The 17578-nt window shown below is 45.8% G+C and overlaps 1 protein-coding gene across 2 annotated transcripts in view; it reads left to right on the top strand.

Moving 5' to 3' along the window:
• Positions 1–17578, top strand: part of JAK1 (Janus kinase 1) — a 57338-nt gene that overhangs the window by 15212 nt on the left and 24548 nt on the right. The window contains exons 2-3 of one of the 2 annotated variants that reach the window (XM_031603838.2): positions 14265–14340; positions 15388–15586. In XM_031603838.2, coding sequence (XP_031459698.1) covers positions 14335–14340; positions 15388–15586 — 205 coding nt within the window. In that variant the 5' untranslated portion in view covers positions 14265–14334. Of the gene's footprint in view, positions 1–14260; positions 14341–15387; positions 15587–17578 lie in introns of both variants that reach the window. The other variant, XM_031603829.2, reaches the window with a different exon arrangement.

Here is a 17578-nt window from a genome sequence, read left to right as displayed (position 1 = left end):
ACTGCACTAAACTCTTTACAGGAAAGTAGTTAAAAGCTGTTAGGTCTTCAAGCTGCTTTTCGTGGCAGTGGCTTATTTTATTGATTTGGAGTGACGTCTTCAGTCCTGCCTCTTCTGAGATGTTTAGATCTTGGCATCGTCTTGGAAGTCCTGCAGCCCAGTATTTGCAGCATCAGTCTGGCCCTACAGGTGTAAATTGGTGCTGAGACCTGTCCTTACAGCCAGTGGGCAGAGGCACAGCTGCAGCACAAGGCAGGTGATGGTGAGTTGTGTGGTGGTACCTCGGGATGCTTCTCCACCTCACCAGGTGGAGCTCTGTTGTAAGGGACGTGACCTGTTTTAAAAGTGTTTCTGGCTTTTAGCTGCAGTGAATGTCCAATTCATAGCTTTTCTGTAGGAGAACTCTGATTGCAGTTGACGTTGTCCTTTGAGTGCTGCCTTTCCTGGGAAAGCAGCAAGTTCACCTCGGCAGCTTCTATTTCCAGTAAGGTGCAGCCCTGACTCACTTCTTGTCAGACAGAAGTATTCTCTGTACAGATGTTGACAGCTGCGTTTGCAGGAGGAAGAAGTAAGGGAGGTTGCTCAGGGTGCACGTATATGTCATGGAGTTCAGTGCTGGCTTCCTGTTTACTGCTGCTGAGTGAAGACTGGGGCTTCAGCCAACGAAGGGGCAAGAGCATGGCCCGTGGATTTGCTGCTGTGCAGCTCTGCAGCCGCCGTTCCCCTGCCATCCTCTGCTCCTGGCAGGGCTGCAGAAATGGCTGCAGTGTGGGTGCTGTTTGCAGCAGTGGAACCCCAGTGCTGGCTGGCAGTCACTTTCTTTTCATGCTGCTGACAATAGTTTCCAACGCACAGCCAAGTTAACCGAGCTGCGTGTTGGCACTGGAGCTGAGGAGTGAGGTTTGGTCGCAGTTCTTGAGGCTGGAGGCTTTTTGGCAGAACTGGATTAAGCTGGGGCTGTTTGGGCTGTGAAAATTGAGATAACTTTTGGGTGTTGGCCTATAGGGAAGCAAGGCTGACTGTTGTGTGTGCTCTGCATTGGGACTCCTCAGCAGGAGGAGGCAAAGCGATGCCTGCTGGTTTGTTGGTGTCAAACCATTGCAGCAATGTCATGCTCCTGAATCCAAAGCATCCAAAGAGGGAAGGAGAGCTGCAGCTGAGCAACATCTGCTCAGGTGTGTTTCTAAAGGACTGAAACAAAGCTATGGTTGGAAAGTGAATGGTGAGGATTGGACATAAACTGTTATGAAATTGCTCTTGCTGATAATAAGCTGCTGTAAACTTTTATATTATAAAGGTACTCTTAGGAATGCTGGTAGACTCCTGAAAATGTAATAGTAAGTATGAATAATACAAGATTATTCCACAGACCTCCTTATCTCATTAGATTTCACTTGTTATTCTGAAGTATAAAGTATATGTGACTCAATTTTTTTTTACAGCTTTTGTAAGTTTTATGATACTCACAGGGGGATGATTTCATTGTTCAAGGGGAGACCACCAAGTTACCATGCAACAGCAATGCAAATAGGACAAGCAAATGCTCCCTAAAGAGATAAATCAGTGAATCATAAATAAGCATGAGATGATTCAGCCTCACCAAAATTCAGGAGAAGCGTTATATTGGATTTGTAAACAAGAAGATTTTCTAGGCAGAAAAAGAATTAGACTGCCAGATTGAAGTTGTTGTATGGGGTGGGATCCTGTTCACTGCCCTGACTCTGTATCAGGTGCTAGCCACAGTAGAGTCCATCTGAATACAGAGAAGCATAATGGCAAACCTCAGTCATTCTGTGACCAAACCATCACTGAGATGGTTCTGAAATCTGCAGCCTAAACTCTAACATCCGTAACACAGACGGGACTCCTGAAAAGAAAAACAACTCCACTGCTCAGTGCTCTACTCCAAAGCCAGTGACGTGTTTTACTACCTTTGAACTGCTGTTGACACAACTCCTGAGGTCAACAAGTAAAACTTACTCAGTTTATCTGGTTAGTTAAAAATAGTCTGTGTATTTGTTCAAGAGATTGAATGATCGGAATGCAAATATTTCGTTTGCTTGACATGACAATACTAGGATATGGCTGGTAGTTGACCAGATGACAGGCTGAGGGAGCTGGGCTTGTTCAGCCTGCAGAAAAGAAGGCTGCGGGGTGACCTCATTGCAGCCTTCAGTACCTAAAGGGAGCCTACAGAGGGGAGGGGAATCAACTCTTTGAAAGGGGAGATAACTGCAGGACAAGGGGAAATGGTTTGAAGTTGAGGGAGGGGAGATTTGGGTTGGAAGGAAGATTTGGGTTGGATGTCAGGGGGAAGTTCTCTACTATGAGAGCGGTGAGGTGCTGGAACAGCTGCCCAGTGAGGCTGTGGATGCCCCGTCCATCCCTGGAGGTGTTCAAGGCCAGGTTGGATGGGGCCCTGGGCTGCCATGAAATGTGGAGGTTGGTGGCCCTGCATGTGGTGATGGGTTGGCGATTCATCATCCTTGAGGTCCCTTCCAACCTGGGCCATTCTGTGAAAAGATATGTTCCAGCAGTTCTGTTGATTGTGACAAGCACGCCCTGCCAACCATGGCACTCACAATTAAGTTGGATGATGGATATTCATCAAGTTCTCTGCTCTCTGCTGAAAAAACTTGTTACAGCTTTCACTGTAATGAGTCCATAATCTCTGATAGTATCTTGATTCACTGTGCTGGTTTGTCGACTGATCAGCCCAGGTGTGTGCAGGCGGGCTGGCTGCTGATGTCAGCTACTTTGGTGGTGGTGGAGGAGTGGACTTGATCTACAGGTTCCTTCCCAGCCCATGTTCCTGTCTAACAAGCTGCTTGTGGCAAGGTCTGCCTTTGCTTAAACACTAATTTGTTGGTTTTTTGTTATTTTGTTTGTTACTTTTGTTATCTTGAAAGATTAAAACAACCCTAGGTGAGCAGCAGGGTGTTCGACTATTTCAAACTGATACCAACTGTTGCATGAGCCTTTAATTGCAGCAGTTGGCAGCCTGGCCTTCATAACACCACAGCTATTCCATATTGGAGATATGGAGAGAGCAATATTGGAGAGCCACTGCAGGTCAGGCTCATCTTTTTGGTCACCTTGTTATTTGGCAAAGCTCGAGTTGTCTACCCAATCCTCCTAAGTAGCTTCATCTGGCTTTTACTGATTGACTTCCTCTATTTTAACTGACTTCTGCTCATTGACTTGTATTTGATTTTTAGGACAAAACAATCCTGCAGCTGTGTAAAATGTTGTGGTTTTTTTTTTCCAGTTTTAACTCTTAGTACAGATCTGAGAATAAGGACTGAAAATGAGATCTGTAGCTGTTTATCACCCTTGGGGCTTATCTCCTCTTCTTAAAGGGAGAAGAAGGGCTATGTAAGGTTTCATTAAAACCTGAGAATATAAAAATAATTACAAGTAAACTGAAATAAGTCCTGGGGGAGAGTTTGCTTATCCAGGTTTGAATTCCAGTCCAAAGAGAAGAATGTGGCTGCAGACTGAGGTCCCTCTTCAGCCTAAGGAAAGGCTCAGCAGCAGAAGCTTCAGGTTTCTGATTTGGGGTAAGGAAAGAAGTGTCTTGGGCTTAATTGCCTAGATTGGCAATAAAAGGAGCAAATGGCATCCAGCTCAAAGGCTTTAGTCAGTGTGTGGGGAAAATGGGCAACATGCAAGGACTCCCAGCTCCTGCTGGGAAGTGCCTTCTGAGCAGGGCTGCCTTTAACAAATGGTTCACCTGAGAGTAGAGTGAGCAAAGGGCAGAGCAGATCCTTAAGCAGCTGTTACCTGTGCTGCTCATCCGTGGGAGAGGAGCGGTGTAGCCGTGCTCAGCTCTGTAAGGAGACTTTCCAGGCAGAGATTGAAAATGAAACAGTTTCAAGATCCATCACTGTGATTCTTTCTTTGCAATGGCCATTTTCGGCTCCATTTTCTGTCCTTCCTGTTCCTCCCATGCTTGCAGCCTTTGGTATGCCTTATCCAAAGGAGAGGTCCTCAGTGCAGGGTTGCAACACGTAGCACCGCAGGGATCTGAGGCTGAGCTGCTCCCTGCGCTGCCCAGCAAGGCCTGGCCGAGGGCTGAGAGCAGAAACAAAGCAGTGGATGGAGGAGAAGGGAGACCTCAGAGTTGTCCTTCACTTTGCTCTGCCAAGCCCATCAGCTAGCAAGGCTCCTGACTAACAATAATAAGTGTTTACTGCTATTTCACAGATGTACTCTGCTGATCTGTCAATAATAAAACAGTAATTGCTACGTGTGTTTATCACAACAGATGAGCAATAGCAAACTGCATTTTCCACTCATTAAATAAAATGGTGTCTTAACAGCGTTCGGCTGTGCTGTGACAGCACAGCACTTTCTTGTCCCTGCATCTGGGCCCTGTTCCCAGCTTTGGTGTTTTATAACACCAAGTTTAAGCCAGCCCCTCTCCTCCAGCTTGTCTAAACTTAGAACATCTTTTCTATCCGCTGTCCAAATAGTGATGATGGTTAACATAGTTTGAACCAGGGTAGTCAGTAAGTTTCAGTGGGAATTTCTGTGTTGGAAAGCTCCTTATTGTTCGTTTTCACCATCTCTCTTATGCACACGTGTGGAAAACCAAGCTTTTTTTTTTCTTATTGTTTATTGCAGCGTTAGCCTGAAGACTTTCAGCAATTAAATAAGAGTTCCTCCTTGCTGTGTCTTTATTAAAACATTTACCCTCTGTTCCTGACTGCTTCAGTACCATTACACTTGTCTTTCTGTAGATCAGTCTCATGTCCATGGCTTCCCATAGCACCTCTTGGGAACTCCTTTGCAAGCAAACATCTGTGTATAAATTATCTCATCGTCAGCAGAAATAACCTGTTGTGGAGCAGATGTGTTTTCAAATGTAGGTGGTAGTTTGCATGAGATAACAGAAATTATAATGCAGCTTATGTTGGGTGCAGGGAGTTGTAATGCTGTCCTTGGGAGCAGCACCTCTGACTTTCTAGACCCAGAAGCACCTTTTTTTTTCTGGTTGTTGGTAGGACCTCACGCTGTGCAGAAAGGCCAGCTGTAGCCTTCAGTGAAGGAGAGCCATGTTAATGTTAGTAGCATTGCCACCTCGTGTGTGTACTGAGAGAAGGGAGGTGGAGAGGAAAACTGAAGGTAAATATTTCTTCCCATTGGTGACTTTTGCTGTGCTGGGGGAGGTTCTCCCAGAGTCACGTTCTGCTTGAGGGGCTCAGCAGTGTCATCTGGGTGTTCTTCCTTGTTGGTGTTTCGTTCTGTGTTTCTGTAGTTTGCTGATTGCAGCCAGGTGTTCCCTGGCCCAGCTGGGCTGAGCAGTGGGCAGAAAGGTGCCCTATTGCTGAGGGCAGCAGGGGAAGAGGCTGGGGACACATTTGATGGTCACAGAGCAGAAAGGTTCCTTAAGGGTTTTGCCAAAGTGACTTCATCTGGAGCATCGTTCAGTCTAGATATTAGGAAATACTACTTCTCTGAAAGGGTGGTCAGGCACTGGAATGGGCTGCCCAGGGAGGTGGTGAAATCCCCTTCCCTGGAGGTGTTCAAGGAACGTTTGGATGTTGTGTTTAGGGATATGGTTTAGCGAGAACCATTGGTGATGGGTGGATGGTTGGACTGGATGATCTTATAGGTCTTTTCCAACCTTAGTGATTCTGTGATCGTTGGTAAGATCAGACGTGGTCTGTGCTCAGAGCTGAAGCCTACTGATTTCTTTCTCATCGCTCCATTCCTGTTCTGCTTTACCACGTGTGGTGAATTGTAGGGATGTTTTTGCTGTGACGTGGGGCCATGCAGTGCAATTGGCACTATCTCTGCTCCAGGAGCACCTGCCCCTCCACAGAGATGGCTGTGCTTTAAATCATAGCTTTTTAAGGTGTTGTGCTGGAGCTTTGTGTACACAAAGGGCTTGAGCTTAAGGATGTGCGAGGCACCATCCTTAATCCTGAGGTTGTTTTTGTACCACCCAACTAGAGGGGAAGAAAAAGCTGGCTTCACCCATAGCGTCCCAGAGCTGCCTTGTTAACTGTTGTTGTGCATTATATCAGAGAAAGGCTGGGTGTGAGGAGAAATCTCTTCTCCAAAGAGCAGTCAGCTCTGGCATAGGCTGCCCTGGGGGTTAGGGTCACCCTCCCTGGGGGTGTTCCAGAGCTGTTGGGATGTGGCACTGAAGGATGTGGGCACAGGTGGGTGGACTGGGGGATCTCAGAGGACTTTTTCAGCCTGAATGATTCTATGGTTCTGTCTGCTCCATCCAGAATGGTGGCATATTGTGTTCTGTCTTTGGGGTTACCATTACAGCAAGATGATTTTTTGCTTAAAAACAGGAGATTAAAGAATGCAGAGAGGGGTGAGAGACTTTTAAGGCCAAGTTACTCTTGCTGTTGGTAGCAAATCCAAGGTTTGCTGTGAAATTGGATGGTTTTGTAAGTGCATGATAGAAAGAATGTTTATTGGTTTGTAGATGTCTTTGGTGGTGGTTTTGCTCTGTGCAGAAGGACAAAGATAACTGGTAATGTTTTGTTTGCTTTTGTTTATAACTTGTTTTGAATTGTGGGCCCTTAAGAGTGAGCTTTAAAATGATCTTCTCACCACATTAAAACAAAAGAGAAAAGAAAAAAAGTAATAATAAAAAAAAAAAAGCAAACCATCAAAAAACACTTACTAAAGTGCAAAGCCACCGCAGGAAGCCTGTGAGCACCAGAAATCTTTGCAGCTAAAAACTATCTGGGGAGTTCTTGCCATGTGTGGAGTAGATGCTGACCAAATATTTAAAACTGTTGAAGCTTTTATTAGTGATTTAATTGCAGTAGGTTTTGACCCAGTGACAATTCAAAGGGATGCTGATGGGTTAGCTCATTCTGGGGGCTGCCGTGGTAGATTTGAGGATGCTCCTTGCTGCCAGGAATTCCTGCTGCCCATTCCTGCTGCTCTCGAGGTGCTTTTGGGCACATCAGCCCTATTGAAGGATAGCACTGGGCAAATCCCTCCTCTGAGTAAGGAACTTTTGCTGTGGTAATTCCCCTTCATCTAAGATGCCCTCATGCACGTGGTGCTCAGACACGGCGTGCATAGAGGGCTGGTGCCCCCATGAGCAGCCCAAGCTCAGGGCAGAAGGAAGGAAGGGGCAGAGAGAACTGGGACGAGGGGCTCCATTTTGTGACTTGAAAATGAAAAAGGTTAAGAACATCTGTAGCTGCCTCAAGGAAGTGGCTATGGGGCTGACCACATGAGAAGTGACCCAGCGTGGTTCCTGTGCTGGGAGCTTTGCTCGAGCGGGCTGCGAGCAGCCGGGGGCAGTCAGCCAAGGGCAGTTCTGCAGTAGCTCTGTGGTCACCATAACATCCCAGCCTCTTTGCATGCTTTACATACTCACGAACCAGAAAGCTGCAGCGTGTGTGAAGCCTGCTTACTCATCCCCTTGGTGTTTGGAGAAACTGCTGCTAGCTTTGCCTTGTGTTAGAGGCAGCCGAGTTGCAGACCCACACTGGTTGCTGGTGTAGGTGCTGATTGCCTTGGTAAGTCATCTAATTTCTCCTCTTTTGGCTTGCAGGAAAGGCATGCTGATGGTTTTCAGGTGCTGTTCAACCAGCCTTACCTTTGCTAGGCATCAGCTGTTCTGGTTTGCTTCTTACTAGAGATCTAAGGCACGATCGGAAGTCCGGCTTCCGCCATTGTAAACCTAAGGTTTCTATCTTTAAAAACAAATAAAATCTCATATTCCCTTGTTGAGGACCACCAGTGCATCACAGAGATGGCCACGAAGGGATGTATCATCTCTTTGTTATGTGAATGGAGGTATAGTGGTTTTGCAGAAATGGGACGCAAGCAGTCACTTCTCAGGTACGTGCTAAGTCAAAGTAATTAGCCAGTGGAAAAGTGGCAGCGTAGGATGGCTCAGTGCCTGCGTGGTATGTCCAGGTTCTGTGGTTCATCCCCTCTCTGCCTGCATACTGCTGAACAACTGAAATTAGCAAATGAATAGGCTGGAGATGGGTACACTGTGGCATGTAGGCGCCTGGTGAGTCCTCAGGTGCCAGCTTTCCTCCTTGCACATTTCAGCATGGTGCAATCTGTTGGACTTTAACTCTCAGGAGCAGCACGAAGTGACGATGACCTCCTGATCCTGTCTGGATAAAAAAGAGGAGCTGTTTCGTTTACAGATCTTCCTCTGGAAGGCGATGGACAACCCAAGTGCTTCACCTCCATCCTGGTGGCTCTGCAGGAATGCTGCTGGTTGCTCCCACATCAATATTCCGGAGCAAAAGGGCCCTGGATCGCTTGGGTGCTTTCTGCAGGAAGCAGGGAGGTGCTGAAGGTCTATAAAAGTCCCAGCACATTGTTGGACACTGAGTCCTCCCCCGTACCTTTGAGTTGCCCTGACATCCACAGCAGAGAGCTGCACGATGACCTTGGCCCCTGTAGTCTTTCCGCTGGCACAGAGGGAATGCTGTAATGGGGTTTTGTGGCTTTTCTTCCATTCTTTCTCTGTTCATTTCCACTCCTGCCTTTCTTGCAGATCTGTGCAACACCTACAGCTTGTCTTCCTCTGCAGCACACCCTTATCACTTGCTCACCCAAGAAAACACAGATTTGAAGATCTTTGCCACGCCAACTGATTTTCATGCAAGCTTTTCCACGCATCAGAACTGAACTTCAGGAAACCCCTTCAATCAGTGCCGTGCCACCAGGAAGAGGCTGAGTTTCCTGAAGATGTACTTCATTGCTAGGAAGATGGTGTGGCTCCTTGCCAGAGTGCTTCCATCACCTCTGAGAGGTGCAGACAGAGGGACAGCAGTGAGCAGCAGGGAAGAAAGCACAGAATAGGAAAGGGATCATTAATGTCATTCCCCAGGCAGAAATAAAAACAAGCTGTCCATCCTTTTTGAGCCTGGAATCCCCCTCCAGTTCCATTTGCATCAATCTTAGTAATAAAGCTCTTTTTTAAAAATAATTGGTTTATGAGAAGAAAATAGAGAACTTTTATCTAGTTTGTGTGTGTAAAGTTTGGAAGTATTGGCTACACAGTAGTGACATAAAACTTATGTCGTTGCATGGTAGATTTCCAAACTGTGTCAAAACTTGATAACTTGATATGACTTCCTTGCAGTTCTTGAAAGCAGCTCATCAGCAGGAGGGAGACTGATTTTTTTTTTTTTTTTTTTTTTTTAATATGGTCTAATAGTGATAGGGCAAGGGGCATAGCTTTAAAATAGGGGATTTAGGTTAGATGTTAGGAGGAAATTCTTGACCCAGAGGATAGTGACAATTGCCTGAGAAGCTGTGGTTGCCACATCCCTGGAGCTGCCTGAAGCCAGGTGGGATGGGATCCTGGGCAGCCTGGTCTGCTGGTAGGCAGTGCTGTCTGCAGCAGGGGGCTGGAAATGGATGATCTATGAGGTTCCCGTCCCTGGAGGTGTTCAAGGCCAGGTTGGATGGGGCCCTGGGCAGCCTGGCCTAGCATTAAATGAGGAGGTTGGTGGCCCTGCATGTGGCGGGGGGTTGGAGATTCATCATCCTTGAGATCCCTTCCAACCCTGGCCATTCTGTGATTCTGTTCCTTCCAACCTGAGCCGTTCTGTGATTCCATGAAAGTGATACTGGTTTAGCTGAGAGGCGTTTAACAAAACACAATAAAAGGATATAATAACAGATTGTCCAATTTAAAGCTGTTACTACACCAGAAACAGTGGATGAAAAAGGATTTAATACACATCTACATTTTAGAAGAAGCAAGCTATAGACGTTACTGATCACTATTCCTTCCATGCCAGCCCAGCCAGGAGAAGCCCACTGGGTGTCCAAAGGGTTGTTAGGCTGGAAGGGGGGAGAATGTGACTTGGTTTTTGTGCATGCACACACATGTACAGCGGCGCTTACAGACAGGATGACAGCAGTGGTAACCTTGCACGCAGTTTTATGGGCGAGCTGAAAAAGTTCTTCCCACGTATATGAGGTCACAAAATTCAGAGAAGTTGTTGAAATTGAGTTGGAAGAGCACAGGAAATGAGCACGGCTGGTTCTCAGTGTGATGGTGAACTGAGTGGGTTCTTAAAGCGCTCGGTCTGGTCTGAAGGAGTTATGATGTGAACGTGATAGGAGTCAGCAGCCTCTGCTGTTCAGAGGCAGATGGCCGAAAATGGAAATATAGAACATCTGGTAATGTCAGCGTGTGCACAGCAAAGGCTGGCTGATGTACCCGATGATGGGCACCTTGTTTTTCAGTTCTAAGAACCTTGTTGCACGTTAACATTAACTTTTTGCTGAAAATTTCCACCCTGTGCTCTGGCAACCCGATGTTTAAAACAAAATGTACAACAGACATCAGTCATATCGCAGAATGAATAGCATAGAAAAACCCAAGGGGAGCTGGGAGTGTTTGTAGGACGAAGGGTGCTCGGGGAGGATGGTGCTCAGCAGCGTGATACCCAGATTTGGGATTTTAATGTGCTGCACGATCGTTGCTTCTTGTCCTGTAGTCCAGTCCTTCATCCTTGTGGTTAAGCAGAGCACCCGGGTTTGTTGTAGATGTGTCATGTAGAGCAATCTAATAGCTTGTGCTGCATGAGCAGGATGCCCTGTGCTGTACAGCTTGTGCTCTGGTTCTTTATTGCTGCATTGAAAAGAAGAATTTGAGAACTTTCCAGCTGACATAAACTATTATTACTACAAAATGGCACACTCTGTTCACTTGAGGAAAGCCTACGTCTTGGTTTCCGAGCATAAGCAACCATAAACATCCCCTGCAGTGTCCTTTTTGTGAAACAAGAAACTGAACGGGCTGCGAGAGAGAAAAAAGAGGAAGAATGTAAAAATGGTGCACAAAGCTGGTTCTGGTTTAGGCAGGCGCTATCTGGGATTTTCCATTCCTTGCATTTTAGAGATTCTCACCTTGAAACAGGCACTCCATGTCCTGTTTGCTCCCCGAAACGTGTAGGAAGCAAAGCTGAGTTTCTGAGCCCAGCACGTCTCAGACAGATTCGCCTCTGCTTGGGTGTGGATGTGAGCTGGGTGGTAACTTCTCAAAGCCTGTGGAGGTTTTGTTTGCTTCCTTTGCCTGGGCCAGTCTTAGATTTACAAATCTATTGCTAACGTAGGAAACCGGAGCTATGGGAATCTGCAGTTCTCGTTGAACTCACGTGGGATGAGATTTATTAAAGCCCATTGGAGCTTGGAGCTGGTTTGTGTGGTGTCTGACATCTTCCCAGCTGACAATTTAATCTTCAGTTTCCTTATTCAAGGGAAAGGTTTCTCGGTATTTTCATAGGGTGTGGGCTCTCAGTGGGTGCAGAACATGTCAGCTTGGCAGGAGATGTTGTGGCTTTTCCCCATCCATGCTGGAACATGGACATCATCTTTTGCTCAGGGGCAAACTCAAAGTACCAAGCTGGCTGGAAGTGTCGATCTGCCTGGGGGTAGCGAGGCCCTACAGAGGGATCTGGACAGGCTGGATAGCTGGGCTGAAGCCAATGGAATGAGGTTTAATAAGATCAAATGCCGGGTCCTGCACTTTGGCCACAGCAACCCCAAGCAACGCTACAGGCTTGGGGTGGAGTGGCTAGAAGACTGTGTAGAGGAAATGGACCTGGGGGTGTTGGTTGATGCTCGGCTAAACATGAGCCAGCGGTGTGCCTGGGTGGCCAAGAAGGCCAATGGCATCCTGGCTTGTATCAGAAGTAGTGTGGCCAGCAGGAGTAGGGAAGTAATTGTTCCCCTGTACTCAGCTCTGGTGAGGCCGCACCTTGAGTACTGTGTCCAGTTCTGGGCCCCTCACTGCAAGGAAGACATTGAGGCCCTGGAGTGTGTTCAAAGAAGGGCAACAAAGCTGGTGAGGGGTCTGGAGCACAGGCCTTATGAGGAGCGGCTGAGGGAGCTGGGATTGTTCAGTCTGGAGAAGAGGAGGCTCAGGGGAGACCTTATTGCTCTATAACTACCTGAAGGGAGGTTGTAGCGAGCTGGGGGTCGGCCTCTTCTCCTGTATAACTGGTGATAGGACTAGAGGGAATGGCTTCAAGCTGCGCCAGGGAAGATTCAGGCTGGATATTAGGAAATACTACTTCTCTGAAAGGGTGGTCAGGCACTGGAATGGGCTGCCCAGGGAGGTGGTGGAATCCCCGTCCCTGGAGGTGTTCAAGGAACGTTTGGATGTTGTGTTGAGGGACATGGTTTAGCGAGAACCATTGGTGATGGGTGGATGGTTGGACTGGATGATCTTATAGGTCTTTTCCAACCTTAGTGATTCTGTGATTCTGTGATTTATTTCCCTTTTTTTTCCTTGACCTTTGAGGCATACACAGGTTGGAAGTGGTTATTCAAGTGTTGTGTGTTTGTCTTTGTTCCTTAGGAATGCCAGGAGTATTGGGCTTGAACTGTTCTGGCCCACTGGGGAGAATTGGCTGCAGCAATCTGTAGGGAGGAACCGGAATTTCTCAATGGATAGTTGTCAGTTTTTCTTTACCTTCATAGTTTAAGACTAGAAGCAAACCAATTGTGAGCAACCTGATAGCAAAATTTTATGAGGGTCTCATTTGTATATGAGGAAAAAAAGATTCGTATGGGATCCAGGCTGCTTGATGAGCCAGTCCAAAGAAATGAGATGTAGTGCTGGCATTGGGCAGCTGTGATGTTTTGTGTGTGCTTGTGCACACATGTGTGGTTGATCCCCACGTGAGAAGAACAAACTGTTGCCCCCTGATGCTAGTGAGTGCACTGAGCTGGGAATTGGTGCTGCCCCCAAAACAGGGCATTTCATAAGGTTGGTGAGTGTGTATGTATGCACTGATCAGCATTTCCAATGGCCAAAGCAGCCTTTTGCTGTGGGACGTGGAGCTGCAGTGCAGGATGAGAGCTACGGGGCATGGTGTGAACCAAAATGAGGGCTGGGAGGGCTGCTGTCCTAAGCTCAGCAGCAGAACACGAGGGGGAGAGTTTGGTGGGGTTAATGCCTGGGGCTGGGGATGTGCTGCTGCTCAGAGGAGGAACACAGCTTCCCAATGGAGACTTCTGGGAGGCTCTAGGATACGTTTGTTAGAAGATGCATTCCTGGCACTGAATGCAAGATTATCTAGAAGACTTGTTGGTAAACAGCAAGCTAGAAATTGGACATTGGTTTGTTCTCTTTGTCCTCTGAAGAGTATTGGGATGAAGCAGTGCCTGTGGTTCTTTTGTGTTCTGGGAATCGCTGTCGTGATTGGGAAGCAGCACCAGCTATTAAGCAAACCCAAAGAACGCTGTGTTGAAAAGCAGTTTAGATTTATGGATCTGCAAGAAGGCAGCGGTTTTACGTTTCCCTTCACATTTTAAAGCCTCTAGGCAATCTTTGTAACGTTGTGCCCACACAGACATTAAAATACAATGAGTTTCAGTTGTCAGATACGTTGTTTAAAAGGGAGTATTTTCTGTTAGATTGCAGCTCCGTTCTCAACCTTTTGCATTTAAATTTTCTGGTGCTGTGCAGAAATAATTACCAGCTTGTTTGCATGTTCCAGTGATCACGTTCTCAATTACTTCTTCTCTGTATCATTGCTGAGAAAAACGTGCGTGGAACCTCAAATTTAGCATTAAAATGGCACGGATGGGTTGATATTTCCCTGGTTTGCTTCAGGCGGTAGCAGCGAGCTGTTACTTTGGGTGGGAGTAGTTTTGCAAGCCAGCTCCAGAATACTGAGGTTGTTTGTGGTCTTAGAAAAGGCTTGAAAACTAGAGGAAGGTGTTCCTGCTGCCAGAGGTACAGGATTTACTGCGGTATCCCATGTGAGCAAGGAGAGATGCCAGCCTTGCACTGATTCTTCCTCATCCTCCATCACTTGACCAGAGCTCTGCATCTTCCACAGGGCAAAGGAGAGTAAAACAATAAAGAACAAAACTCAATACTTTGGAAGAAGGGGCTGGGGGAGAATTAGAGTTATCAGTATTCAGTTACAAATAGGAAGAAGGAAGTGATTTGTCAAGCCGTGAAGCAAAGGGAAAAATGAGCTGCTGCGGGCTGCTGTGGATATGGCACCAAACAAATTGCTCTGAAAATATGAAAAGATATTAAAGTGGTTGAGGCTTTCCCCCAGCGTTTGTTTGCCTCTCCATCTGTGCATCCAAAGAGGCAAAAGAAGTGAACAGATTTACATGGGCTGCTGAATGCACCCCTAGGTGCTCAACCAGACTTGAGTCTATGAATGGAAAGATCCCATTGAATTGATTGCAAGTGGCTTTTTGTCTGCCTGACCGTGTATTTGGTGCCTCAAATCCTGTACAAACTAATTCCTGATTTTTTTTTTCCCAGCCAGACACAAGTTACTCTCGGAGAGCGTGAAGATAATCTGTTTCAGTCACGTTGAGGATCAGACAGATACATAAATGCAGGTGTGTTGGGTTCTGAGGTTTGGCTTTGCTTGGTTTTCGGTGGGAGGATTATGTTTGTAAACTGCAGATTTGGTGGTTTGGGCTTTTGTTACTAATTGAGCTAAAGGTTAGTAAAAAGTGAAGCACGGACCCCATAATAGCTGAAGTCTGTGGTCACCCAGCTCCTTTCTGCTCTTTCTATTTAAGTACCAGACACAAAATGCCACGTGCCTTTCCTTTCGAGTCACAGCTCCCTTGGATCCTTCTTGGCAGAGTGAAAGGGATGTCATTAAACCTCCTTAGTGCTCCTTTTACCCACTTGGGGGAGAGAAGTAACTATGAAAACAGCTCTCCAGTGAAGCCCGTTTCACTGTGATATCTCAAGTCTATTAAAATAAAAAACAAAGGGTGAGAGGGGAGAAAGCTTTCAGAAATATTTGCATGTTAGAGCAGATTGTAAAAACAGAAGCTAACTTTTTTTTTTAAGGGAAATGTTCATGGTACTGTTTATATTAGCCAGCCTGGAGTACCCAGTGATTGTTTTTCAGCCAGTTAGGTGCTTAAGGATGTGAAAGTTATTCCTGCTTTATGGTAAGAAAATAAACCTTTCAGTATAGCTGTGGAACCACCAGAACTGTTACCAGAAACAGAATAACCATTGAGATTTCTTGCTTCACTTTTCCCCTCATTTATGAAAAGTGCTGGTTTTGAATAATCAGGTTAGCAATATGAGAAGCTCAAGAAATGCTTTGCCTACCCTGTCACAGTGTTCACTAGCACCAATTTGTGTACTGACAAGGACTTTCACAAGAAATAAGGATGAACCAAAACTTAGAGCCAAACTTAGCTCTGAATTTTTTGCCTTTGAGCAATCTCTTATCTATGAATTGCATTTTATTTATTCTGTGACCTAAACAGTCTATTTTCAGTCACATTTTTTTCTTTCCTTTTGTCTTTTGCTTAATATGGAGTACTTGCTACTGAGCTAACAACCAGAAGCGTGGAACCAAATCAATCACACTCTCCTTCATCGTGTTTTCTTTAACTGTTTTTTTCCTCTGCTTTCAGTATCTAAACGTAAAAGAAGACTGCAAAGCCATGGCTTTCTGTGCAAAAATGAGGAGCACAAAGAAGAGCGAAGTAAACCTGGAAGCTCAGCATCAGGGCTTAGAAATACTTTTCTACCTGCAAGATAAAAGCCCCATTTGTTACACCAGTGGCGAGTTTACCTCGGAGGAGCTGTGCATTGAAGCTGCCCAGAAGTGCTGTGAGTATCTGGGTTTTGTATGAGTTTTCAATGACAAGGCTGACAGTGTTACAAGTGATACATCCTTCTCTGAGTATAAGTCAGTGATCATAGGAAAAACATGCGTGGTATATTGCTTAGGATGGAAATCTTTGCCAATGGCTGCTCTGGCAGTTCTTAAACTGTTCAGAGTAGAAGAAATGGAAGAGACTTTCCTGAGTTCATGTAACACGATTATCTCCCAGCCTGGCTTCTGGCAAATACTGGCATTTTTTTCTTTTAATGGGATGGAATCAGGCTTCCTTTAGGAGGACACAGTATACAAATAAGTTACATAAAGATGTTTTTACTTATGACACTAGCTGGTAAGCCTGTGAGGTGTGTTCCATGTTATTTTGGAGAGGGCTAATGAGAGAAAATACATCAATTTGCTCCTTTCCCAGTTTTAATTTTCTCGTTTGTTGCCTAACACTAACAGTTACAATATCCATAGTATTAATAACTCACCAGTAAGGTTTTCTGAACTTTGTACAATTGTGGTCATACAGAAATGCATAATGAAAATGTCTTGCTTTTTCACTGTGTTCCTTGACCCAGCAAAATAGTATTTAATTATTTGATTGGAATCAGCAGATTTAATCTATGTTTAAACCTTACGAATCTAGGTTCCAGTGTGCTTTTATATTTACAATCCTGAGGTCCTTTGTGTCATTCCTCCTTCCCCCCTAGTCCAAATGTCATATTCCCCAGGCTTCCTGGAACACCAATTACTATTCAGTGTTCTGGGAGTGGTAAAGCTGGCCATACAAACAGGCTACCTGCCTGCTTGTGGGCTTATGGGGCTTCCAATGTTTTCCTTTCCCATGTCACCTTGGTTCTTCTGACGCTGAGTATCCTCCAGTTCATTTCCCTAATTACTTCTCCTCCGTTCCAAAGAGGGGAATGCTGGGAGTCTGAAGGACAGATCTCATCAAATAAGTCCTCATATTGCTTTTGAATTGTTTTAATGACTGCTTAAGGCACACCTGTTTGTGTCAGCACGCAGGAGCTATGAGCTGCTGCTGTTTATAGAGCTGTGAACCCATAGACTGTGCAATTGCTGCCAGTAATTGCTGTCAGAAATTTAAAACCTTTAAAGAAGTGACTTCAGGTGAGCTTTCCTTAAGGGAACTTCAGTCTGCCTCCTCTTGGCTTTTGCTAAGTCCACAGCAGATGCTGGAAGGTACAAAAGTTTTACCCATTTCAGCAAGCTGGAGATGTTGGTCTCTGCTGCAAGTTGCAGCTTGGGTAGTTAAACCTCTGCTGGCATCTGCGTGCTGCTGGTTGGCCTGCAGAAAGCTGTGGCTGCCCAGCCCCACCTGCTGTCAGCTTCACCATTAGATTATTCAGATTTGATTTCCTCGTCTTCTTCGCTTTTGATCTCTCTGTCCTCAGTTTGAAACAGAAATGGTTTCACTGAGTTCTGTAGGACTCTGCCATTGGCACGGATTCAGAAAGGCACTTAGGCACATGCGTGGAGCAGAGCTGCTTGGCAGACAGGGCTTCTGCACAAAGGTTCTGCCTCTTACTGAGCAGGAAACAGGAGCAAGGAATTGAAACAGCCGTACCTCTGTAAGGAAACCATAACCTGCTTCTCTCTGGGGCAGTGCAAATGCAAAGGTTAACGCAGGTCAGCCTACACCTACCAGTTAGAGCCTGTTCCTTGTTGGAAAACCCTCTGCTGAATGGAAAATTGAAGTGCTTTGTGCCTCTTTGCTGATGAGAAAGCAATTTTGAATGTTTCCCTAGGATCTTCTCTTATCAATGATGGGAGTGGAATTTATTCATCAAGTGAAACTGAGAATAAAGTTGTAGTTTTCTTAGAACACCCATTTCTGTGATCTGGAAAAAATGTAATTTTTTAAGACTCCTCTTCATTCTCTTTTCATTGGGCCTTGGCAAAATCTCAACTTCAGTATAAGTTTCATGCTAGGAATAGCTGAAATGTCAGACTGTTTAATACCTGAGAACCAG

This window comes from Phasianus colchicus, chromosome 9 (genome assembly GCF_987193195.1).
Source record: "Phasianus colchicus chromosome 9, bPhaCol1.hap1.1, whole genome shotgun sequence".
In the NCBI taxonomy this organism is placed as follows: Eukaryota; Metazoa; Chordata; class Aves; order Galliformes; family Phasianidae; genus Phasianus; species Phasianus colchicus.
The sequence above is the reverse complement of the archived record's forward strand: the minus strand, read 5'-3'. Positions and strand labels throughout refer to the sequence as shown.